The sequence below is a fragment of the Labrus bergylta genome, chromosome 17 (assembly GCF_963930695.1).
Source record: "Labrus bergylta chromosome 17, fLabBer1.1, whole genome shotgun sequence".
In the NCBI taxonomy this organism is placed as follows: domain Eukaryota; kingdom Metazoa; phylum Chordata; class Actinopteri; order Labriformes; family Labridae; genus Labrus; species Labrus bergylta.
In genome coordinates this window covers 15,480,886-15,491,072 of record NC_089211.1, presented here as the reverse complement: position 1 = coordinate 15,491,072, position 10,187 = coordinate 15,480,886, and the positions used below count along the sequence as shown (strand labels likewise).

General features: G+C 39.4%; 1 protein-coding gene across 1 annotated transcript; it reads left to right on the top strand.

Annotated features, from left to right (window-relative positions):
- The first annotated feature begins 203 nt into the window (after nt 1-203).
- LOC110001821 (sushi domain-containing protein 2) lies at nt 204-9,943 on the top strand. Its single transcript, XM_020657343.3, has 15 exons — nt 204-358; nt 520-718; nt 968-1,119; nt 1,219-1,386; nt 1,579-1,753; nt 1,966-2,167; nt 2,813-2,898; nt 3,723-3,991; nt 4,075-4,209; nt 4,711-4,869; nt 5,509-5,757; nt 6,423-6,606; nt 6,926-7,020; nt 7,106-7,285; nt 9,805-9,943. Exons 1-15 carry the CDS (start codon nt 298-300, stop codon nt 9,879-9,881), a joined length of 2,391 nt encoding a protein of 796 aa, XP_020512999.2. The 5' UTR covers nt 204-297; the 3' UTR covers nt 9,882-9,943.
- Nucleotides 9,944-10,187: the final 244 nt, after the last annotated feature.

The following is a 10,187-nucleotide window of genomic DNA, read 5'->3' as shown; positions in this document are numbered from 1 at the left end:
CTTGTAATATATCTTTCCATAGCGATTAATGATGGGTTCCTCCTCACAGAGGATGTGCTTCAGCCTGCCAAGCCTCCACACCCCGGTTCCGGTCTTTCCCAAACGTCAGCAGTCTTTCTTAGCTGTCACCGAACCAGCGTCCTGGTACTACCCCCGCAGTCCGCTGACTGCGGGGGTAGGCTGACCTCTGGTTGATGATTAAACAGAGGTTCTGCAGTGGTTGAAGGGCCAAAGTTTAAACGCTGAAAATCTATAACTGGGAGAAAATGAGGACAGGCCAGAGAAAAACCTGTCAAGATGGAAAGATTGACCACAGTCTTATTTGTCGCTCTGGTTTTATTTATCTGCAGGACATCAGGTAAGTTTACACAGACTTCTAAACTGAAAAAAAAAATGTCGATTTAGGTTGTGTTTGCTTTCTTACTCCATGAGTAAATCAACACTATTTCTGTGTAAACATTGGATACTCCTTGATATAGAATAGAGGAGTAGCCTCAACATTGTTTTTTTTTTTAACAGGACTGTCATGTGAAATTGGATGTGGGGAAACATTTCCCGAATGCTCATGTTCCTCAACATGCACGTCTCTGGGAACCTGCTGTACCGACTATAAAGAGTACTGTGTGGATATCCTTCCATACTCTGGGTCCATTCTGGGTGGGACTGATTTTATGCTACTGGAAGCAAGTTTCAATAAGACTTCCCACATTGTGTGCAGGTAAAAATAGTGGGTTTTTTTAGCAGTATTGACATTTTCTTTAACCTGTTCTAGTAATACCTTATCTTGCCTTACTTCTTTGGTTTCCGTGATCTTCCTCGGACCTGCTGACACTCCACTCAGAAACGCATCCAAGACAATAATGACATGCAGTTAAAGAAAAGAGAAAAAAACCTTCAGTAGAAAATATAGCAGTAACAAAATACAGTTGAAGTACAAACACTTGCTGACTACTGTTTATATTGGCAGGTTCAACAATAATACAGACACTGTGGGATATGTGGAAGAAAGTGGTAGAGGCCATTGTATCTCCCCATTGTTATTCGAGACTGGATGGGTTCCTTTTCAAGTCTCTTCTGATAACGGCACCACATTCAGCAGAGAAGGATCCTGGCTCTCAGGTAAGATAAATTCTATAGTCCTTTTAACGTAGTTTTTTGGTATTTGGTTTTGAAATGAGGTGAAAGATTGATTGATTTGATCTTTTTATGTTGCTACAGTTCATATTGGGAAGTTAGATGTTAAGTTTAAGGTGATTCTGGTCAACTCTACAAAATGGCAGTACTATGGTACTCCTGATGTTGGAGGCATTCTGGAGATGACGTGGAATACCTCGTTGGTCGGAGCCAAGAGGGTGAACATAGAGCTGTGGGGGTACAGAGAGACAGGTGAGTACCCAGAGATGACATGACATCTCCCCACAAGTGAACCCAAAACCTTTCAAGCTCCCCCTCCTGATTGGCTACAGTATAGGTCATAAGTCCCTCCTCCTCCATGTTAACTTTTGTACAATGGAAGGTGGTGGAGACTAGCTGTCCCTCTTTGTGTATAATGTGTAAAATGTTTTTTTTTTATTATAGGAAAAGCTTATACAGACACCTGGCAGGGTGAGTGGGCATATCTGTACTCACTTGCTAGGAATCACACCAACAACGGCTCCTTTAGCTTTCTGCCCAAACCAGCAGAAAATGGCTTTTCAAGTTGGGAGCTAGGTTCTGTACGTGTCAGCCCCAGCTGCTACAAGGATGGCATGTGGTATGTACCAACACTAGCAACATTATAGAGATTTGTACAATACAAATGATTATTCTTGCTAATCGATAATGGATTTACACTGATCAAATATCCTTTAAAGATAATTATGTTAAAGGTTTGTTTAAAAAAAAGATAATTTATATTAGAAATTGTAGTAGAAAGTACACAATTACTGAACACACAAAATAACAGTTAAATTGTTTTTGTTATAGGAATGTACAGGCTGCATGGACCGAGGATCACGCTCTGGCCTGGCATCTGGAGGAGAAGTTCAGGCAGAACTCGACAGCTTGGGCTTCAGACAAATGTTTAGCATGGGGTAAACTGGAAGATCAGCTGCCTAACTTCCTCAATGACATCATCGACTGCCCCTGCACTCTGGCTCAAGCCAGAGCCGACACAGGGAGGTTTCATGTAAGTGTTGATAACACTTGTGCACATTAAAGCAAATTGCAGCAATTGCAGCTTAAACAATCTTGACTCTCTTTAAACATTAATTCATTAACAGTAATTAAGTAGATAAACTCAAGAGAAATTGCATCAGAATTTAGGAATGTGTCTATAATCAACATAATGACTTTATGTGTCTGTTTATGGTGATTTTAAGTGCGGACAGCCCTCCGCTAATGCTCCCTGATTATCAGCTAAGAGTCAAGCGGTCTCAAAGTATTATAGTATTTGCAATCACACATTTCTATTGCAAGCCGAACAAATACTAGCATCAGTACTTTTGCCATTACATGTACATTTTCTCAACTGCTCAACAAATCTGTTTAAAAACTTCACAAATTGATTTTGGTTTGGATGAATGTAACAAAGTTTACATAGCACTTTCAGTGTGCTGAAAAGAAGTCGTTAGAATTAGCTCGCTTCAAATCTTTTATTTTTTGCATCATTTCAAAAAGAGGGAATCACTGTATAATCAGAAGCTGTAAAAGTTATAATTATCTAGTTTACAACAGCTTGTAGTATTCTAATAAAACCAGCACCTGGAATATGAACAACCACTGTTAAAGGCCTGTTTAGCTGCCTGCTCACACACTGTGTCTCTCTATGCAGACTGATCAATACTGTGATATAGAGACAGGGAGTGAGTGCACCTACCATCCTGGCAGCGTTCATTGTGTGAGGGCCGTACACGCCAGGTGAGTCTTGTCCTCTTTGCCTCAGGGTTGGGTGAAAGTGTCATAATCACATTTTAACAAATGCATTTTTCATAGCATTCATAGTATTTGTTAAACATATTAGGACGGGTAATGTTGTTGTTTTTTTTAGCTTTTTTATTTTACATGTAACAGCTACTGTTCTTCATTGTGCTTTTCTTACTGTTGTAGCATTTGCAAAAAAAGGTTTGCACTTAAAAGTTTGCATTAGTCCAAAAACTTTGTGTAATATATAATTTTTAACTGTCTTAGGAGGAGTATCAAGCCCCATAACTGTGAGATATAAAAGGATAGATACTGACTGTTTCCTGAAAAGGTTCAATATATACATTTTTTATATTGTTAATGGAAAATACCAATTGAGACAAATATCATTTGGCCATCTTTTGGCATATTTATTTCCTACTGTGTTTTTATCTACATCGTAAAGATGGGCCCACACTACCTCACCCTGACAATAAGTAGTAGTCCTGTATATGTGTGTAAAAATATCAGCCTGCTCTCTTTTAACAGTCTATCGTATCAATGATTGTGATAGGAATATGTGTTTTTAAATGCTTATCCTTCAGTATACAGACAATGTCTAACACCTGCCCTGCGGCATTGTTTACAGACAGAAACAGAGAAGAATCATAAAGCTTATTAATGATGGTGTTGTTTGCTTTTGTATGTCATAAAGAGGCATCATTGTAAATGTCCTTTTGTTTCCTAACCAGCTAAAACATGCATTACTATGATTGAAAAACCTCTGTTGGCTGTAGAAGTGTTCAAGCTAATTGCCAGAGTTTTTATTTATTTATTAACAGCCCCACATACGCATCAGGACAGCAGTGCTGCTATGACAGCACTGGCGCTCAGGTCCTCACATCAGACTCGAATGGGGGCAGCAGTCCAGACCGAGCACACGAATGGGGATCTCCTCCATTCATGAAGCCACCTCGCGTTCCTGGTGACTCCCACTGGGTGTACGATGTGCTCAGCTTCTACTACTGCTGCCTCTGGTCCGACAACTGCTCCAACTACTTCAAACTCCGGCCGTCCAGTGACTGCAGGCACTACAGGGCGCCCAGGTCAGGTGAGGAATTCACTAATTCAAGGTTTATGTTTTTAAATGATTAGAATTTGTGTCATGTCCTAACTTTTGTGTTTTAATACCAGCTGTGGTGTTTGGAGATCCCCACTTCATAACATTCAACGGTGTCAGCTACTCCTTCAACGGCAAAGGGGAGTACACTTTGGTGTCCTCAGAGAAGAAACATCTGACAATCCAAGGCAGAACTGAGCCAGTGAATGGTGAGTTACTGTACTTGAAGAATTTGTTGTTTGTTCTACCATAAAGGGTGTGTCCACAGGTCGTCTGGGGTGGCAAGGAAATCTGAAATATTGTTTGCCACCAATGCTATCGCCGCTATAAGGCAGGACTTATTTGTTTGTGTTGCAACAGGCAGCTAATTTTTGTGGCTTTTTGATAAAGAAATGTTTCTTTTGCTGATGCTTTTACTTTAGGAGATAAACCTTTTTGAGTTTTTTAAGAATTGAGCATGAATGTTTTTTTGATGTTATATTTTGAATAATAGAAACACTGATGTGATTATTTGAGGCAGAAAATGGTTTAAAATAAAATGAGTTTGTGCAAACAAACCCCGCCAATTTGGGACACCTTAGCCATAAAGACTGGACACGCCCCTGACCAACAATAAAAATACATATGACAATTTTATTCTTGTCATACACACTGCTAACCTGCTAAACTGGCTGTTTCCCATGACACTGGTCTGCTTCTCTCACTGTCAGGAACCTTTATAAAAGCAACAAAGTTGACATCTGTGGCCATGCGAGAAGCAGACTCTGATGTGATTGAGGTGCGGCTGGTCACGGGTCACAAAGGCCTGGAAGTGTTGCAGAATCAGAAAACCCTCCCGTTTACTGAGCAGAGCTGGATGGACCTGCATGGTGAGACCGTGATTCTCCTCACTGCTTTAAATAAAAATGTAGAAAATCGTTTTCCTTCTACTTCACCCATCTAATAGTTATAACAAGAATGCCGATTTGTGACTTTGTCATTTTCCTTTGAAATTGTGACTCACCCAAGAGATGTAAAGAAGTGAAAAACAGTTTCAGGATATGATATGTTATATCAGTTGAATGACAGTTATGACCGGATAACCAGATATCTGAGTGATTTGTGAGAGCAGTGTGACTGTACTGCCCTAAAGGCATACATTTTTTTCCTAACCCTCATAACAATAAGGGACCGTACAGAAATGATTCAAAAGGGACAGTGGTGAATCTTGTATTTAGTTCAAGAAAAAGATGTCACTTTGTTAGGTGCATTGATAATTTGGCGGGTTATTATTACAGAGTCAGCGTTCCTGTTAAGACTAAAAATTTTCTGTTGTATGAATCTCAATTAATGTAATCACAATTAATAATGTATTCCCAGGTGTCTGTTTGACTATTTTTTTAAAATCTCCTGTTGGGTGGCCGAAACAAAATTTAATGAAGCTGATTAAGAACAAAATAAATTCTCAAAGTAAGCTGTCATCTTGATAAAAATACCAGAACTTATTTTGTTCTAATATCTCTTTTTAGGTGTGTTTGTCTTTTCCCCCGCCTCGACAAATGTGACTGTGATGTTTTCCTCTGGAGCTGGGGTGGAAGTGCGACTGAGAGAGGGAACCATGACCACCACCGTGCTCCTGCCCGAGGAGTTCAGAAACTCCACTGTAGGATTGTTGGGACGGATGAACAATGACCCTAAGGATGACCTCGCACTCAGCAACGGGCAGCTTGTGCAGAACCACAGCAATCCTGAGGAGCTGTTCAGCTTCGGAGCAAGCTGTAAGATAGAGTTCATAAAGTAGAATACTGTTGTGTTTGTGTCTGTGGTGAACCTCCTGTGAGGTACCTTACTAATTATAGGAGCTGTATTATTTACCAAACAAGCAATACCTTCAGTTAATGTAGTGAAATAGGCATCAAGTTTGGCAATGTATACAACAGTTGTGTACTGAAACTACAGTTTAACAGAAATTAACTCTTTCAACAAAACATGACTCATATCCAAAACAACAAATGCATGTTTTTTCAGTGAACTTGAAGAATAAGTTATTATTGAATTAAGGTAAACAACTATTGTAAATGTTTTACTAACTTGCAGAATGGTCTTATTACTTGAGTTGAGAAGCCATGCTTCTAACTGCAGTGTGTTCTGAAGCTGGAAGTCGTAATGTAGAAAGAATGTGCTTGCTACATAAAAGATGTCATGTTTTTTTTTTGTGTTTCAAATCTGTATTCCATACATCAATTCCAAAAGAGTTTTTGCAGTCAATGTAAAATGTAGTCAAGAAAATAAAAAGGGGGTGGGGGCATCATTTCATTGACATACTTCTATCTGTTTTGGGGCATATCCCCTTCATGTTACTCTTCCGTGGAGGGATAAACATACTTCTTGGAGACAATGGTTTGAGCTGATAGCTGTGTTTCTTTCTTGTTTTATCTTACAGGGGCTGTCTTCAACAAGTCTGCTTTGTTCACTTATGACTCTGAATATCTTTTGGAACAATACCGCTCTGGTCCTAGACATGACCTGAGTTTTCTTCCAGTGTTTTCTGTCCCTGAGAACCCAGATGATCCTTTAGCCAATCAGGCATCAGAGATCTGCTCTGGAGAGGGCTCACAGTTCTGCAGGTATGACAAGAACAACTTGTGTCTACTTTTAAACTTAATAATAATAATTTATGAAACATGTCAGTTTAAAACAGTCAGTCATACATTTAATTTAGTTTATTTATCATTAGTAGTACTGTTTTTCCCTTGGAATACATTTGAATATTTTCTTTCTGTTGGAGCCTGTGTTGAAACTGGGCTTCAATTTAATTTAAAAATGAAATGTTGTAATGTAATGTTGACCCTTTATTTAAAATCTTCTTTGAATGCAAATTATTCACATTGTATGGTATATAACTGATTCTGCTGAATTTGCTTATTTTTATGATCTGGTTTTAAGGTACGATATCCTGGTTGGCCGTAGTGCAAGCATGGGAAATGCTACCAGAGCATCTTTCCAAAGTTACATTTCTCTAGTTCAGGATCTAAAGCAAGGTGAGTCTATAAAAAAAGTATCTGCAGCAGTCATGTGTAATATTTTCATTGGGTTCACAATGTTAATGTTTGTTTTCCCATGCAGTTGTTTCCTGTGGATGGCTGAGGTCACCAGATAATGGTAAGAAGGAGGGGACCACATACTTACAAGGAGCGAAGGTGCAGTTTTCCTGCGATGACGGCTACACTCTCAAAGGATCCGCAGAGCGCGTGTGCCTGGGGAGCGGCTTATGGTCTGGAGCAGAGACAAGCTGCGTGATTCCCAGTATGAATAAAAAATGAAATATGTCTTTGTTCAACGATTCTGATCTTTACGAATCAGCAGTGGCAAATGTTGAGTGTTTGTATTTGAGCAGGTGTGTGTGGTTGTGTGTGTTTGTTTGTCTTTGAATGCATCCTTTGATCAATCAAATCAGCTGTTACAGTGCACAGAAATCAAAGCACTCTCTTTTTTCACTTAAATGTAAATTTTAAATTCATGTTTGCATTTGAATTTTCATGAAATCGGAAATTCAATCAAGAGAAAGAACACTTTCCTTGTGTAAATGTTGTCCTTTAGGTCCAATGGAAAGTACTAGAGAAAATACTTTCTTACAATGAATTTCTAACTTGATGACATATTGTGAAAATGTTAGTTAGTAATGTCAGGATGGCGCAAAGCTTTTCACATCATGCTCTTGGCATTTGTACGTCCGTCCACTCATTCTGCACATTTGTGCAGACATTGATGGTCTGTGCTACTGTATACAGATGTGCATTTAAACTAAGAAACAGGTGAGCAATGAGTCCACTTCCCCCAGCCCTACAGATACAAGCCTCTTACAAAACAGCTGTCTTATAGTAGAAAAGTGAAATGAATTCAAATCCTTTTTAGGATTTTTAATGCCACTGACTTACTGTTTTTATGCCGAGATTAAGCATTGAGCATTTCCATAGTTTATTTAGATTTAACAGCACTCATCTTGTGCCCCATTGGGGGGAATCAAAATTCTTCAGTGACCAATCATACCATCAAACAGCTTGGAGGTTTACACTTCATCTCTTCATCTGTGTACAGTCACAGCATTTACCAATTCACAAACAAAGCTGAATGGGAAATACAGCTCAATTAATTAAGGGATCAATGATTTTAAAATCATTTAAAATGTATCCTCTGGGGATAATGAACGTCTTTGACATATTTCAAGAGTACTGATCATAGCTGTCTCAATTTCATTCCAAAAATATTAGCCTCAGGAGGTTCAATAAGTGATAAGACTGATTTGCTGGCAGCAAACAATAATACTAATGTTCAGAGGCGACAAAGCTTTCTTTTGTCATTGGAAAATTGAATCTAAATTCCAAAATTGTTTCCCCCTTTGTTGTGCTCTAGAACGAAGAGAAAAAAGACAAAAAGATAAAGTAATAGTTAAGCAATAGAAAGGAAATAAGCAAATACAGCAAAAAAAGAAGATGAAATAAATTCAATAGTAGGATTTACCCAATGTGTGTCAATAATTGGAACAGTAAAAATGAAATTGCGTGAAATTGTGTGACAATTTTCCTCTTGAATCACAATTTTATGTGTGCTACCCCTAAAGGGGGACCTTTGTTATTTGTCTCTCCCTGTCTGAATATATGCAGTGATTCAAGGTTCAAGGTTCAAGGTTGTCTTTATCATCCCTGCGAGAGGGCAATTTGTTTTGCAGTGAGCAGTAAAACACACACATACATACAGCAAACAATGAGCAAATGAGCAAACAACATTGAAAGGACAGTAAATAAATACAATAGATAAGAAACAGAGGCAACACAGTTAGTGGTTTAAAAAGGTGATGGCAGAAGGAACCAATGAGTTTCTCAACCTCTTTGTCCTGCATGCTGGCAGGCTGAATCTGCAGCCTGACGGCAGCAACTTAAAGTCCAAAGGATGACTTTGATTTGCCAAGATTGACTGTGCTTTCTTAAGACACTTTGTTTTATATAAATAAGAAACGTCAGAAAGGGACGATCCTGTGATTCTGACACACAGTTTAACAATGCTCTGCATTTTTTTGCGGTTTTTGATGCTGAGTGATCCGTACCAGGACACCATGCAGAATGTCAAAACTGATTCAATAAAACATCTTCATAAAAGTGCTGTCAACATTAAAATTCCTAAGCTTCCTCAGAAAGTGCACACGCTGATGAGCTTTTTTGCAACAGCTTCAGTTTGAAACTCGAAAGTGAGTTTGCCATCGATGATAGTTCCCAGGTACTTGTATTGGTGCACCACCTCAACAGTCTGGTTGTTAATAAAAACAAGGGAAATGACAGAGGGATTTTTCCTGAAATCTACTGTCATTTCTTTAGTCTTTAGGACATTAATGTCCAGGAAGGATGACCTGCACCAGTCTGTGAATTCACTCATGACAGGGCCGTGATCTGGGTCATCAGTGCTCAGGAGGGAAACGATCACAGAGTCATCTGCAAACTTGATGATGTGCCGGTTCTCATGTCTGCTTTGACACTCCTTTGTGTATAGTACAAGTAAAATGGGAGAAAGGACACATCCCTGGGGTGATCCAGTAGAGGAATAAAGAACATCTGATAGGATGCCATTTGCTCTAACACGCTGTGACCTTCTTGTTAAAAATTCCATCAGCCAGCATATAAGACCACTGTCAATGTTGTGGATGGTCTTCAGCCTATCTGCAAAGATGTGTGGCTGGGAAAGTGGACTAGGAAAGAACAAAAAAATTAAACCAAAATGTCTCTGCACCATCTGCTTTGTGTTAAAAGCAAAACCTCTGTGTTATTTTTCAGGTAACATTGCAGGAATTGTAGCCGGTTCAGTCATTGGAGCTTGTTGGGCTCACAGGCTTAAGACAGGCAAACAATGAACTTGGGCCTGCATCTCTGTGAGAAGCCTCATTTGAGTTATTCACTCAGATCACAAAGAGACCTAAAGAAACTCTTAATCCCAGAATCCCCTGCAATACTGGGGGGGACCGGAACCTCTCTCTTCTCATTGGATGGGACATGAGGTAGACCCCCCATGAAGCAGGCCAGGTTACAAAACTCCAAGGCTTCCATTGTTCTTTCTCTTTCCACGCGCTGACTTCAAGTGTTCGGAGACACAAGCTCACCTCCTGTTTTCTGCAACAATCTTCCTTCGTTTTAAGTTTTGGCGCACAGGTAATCCGCGG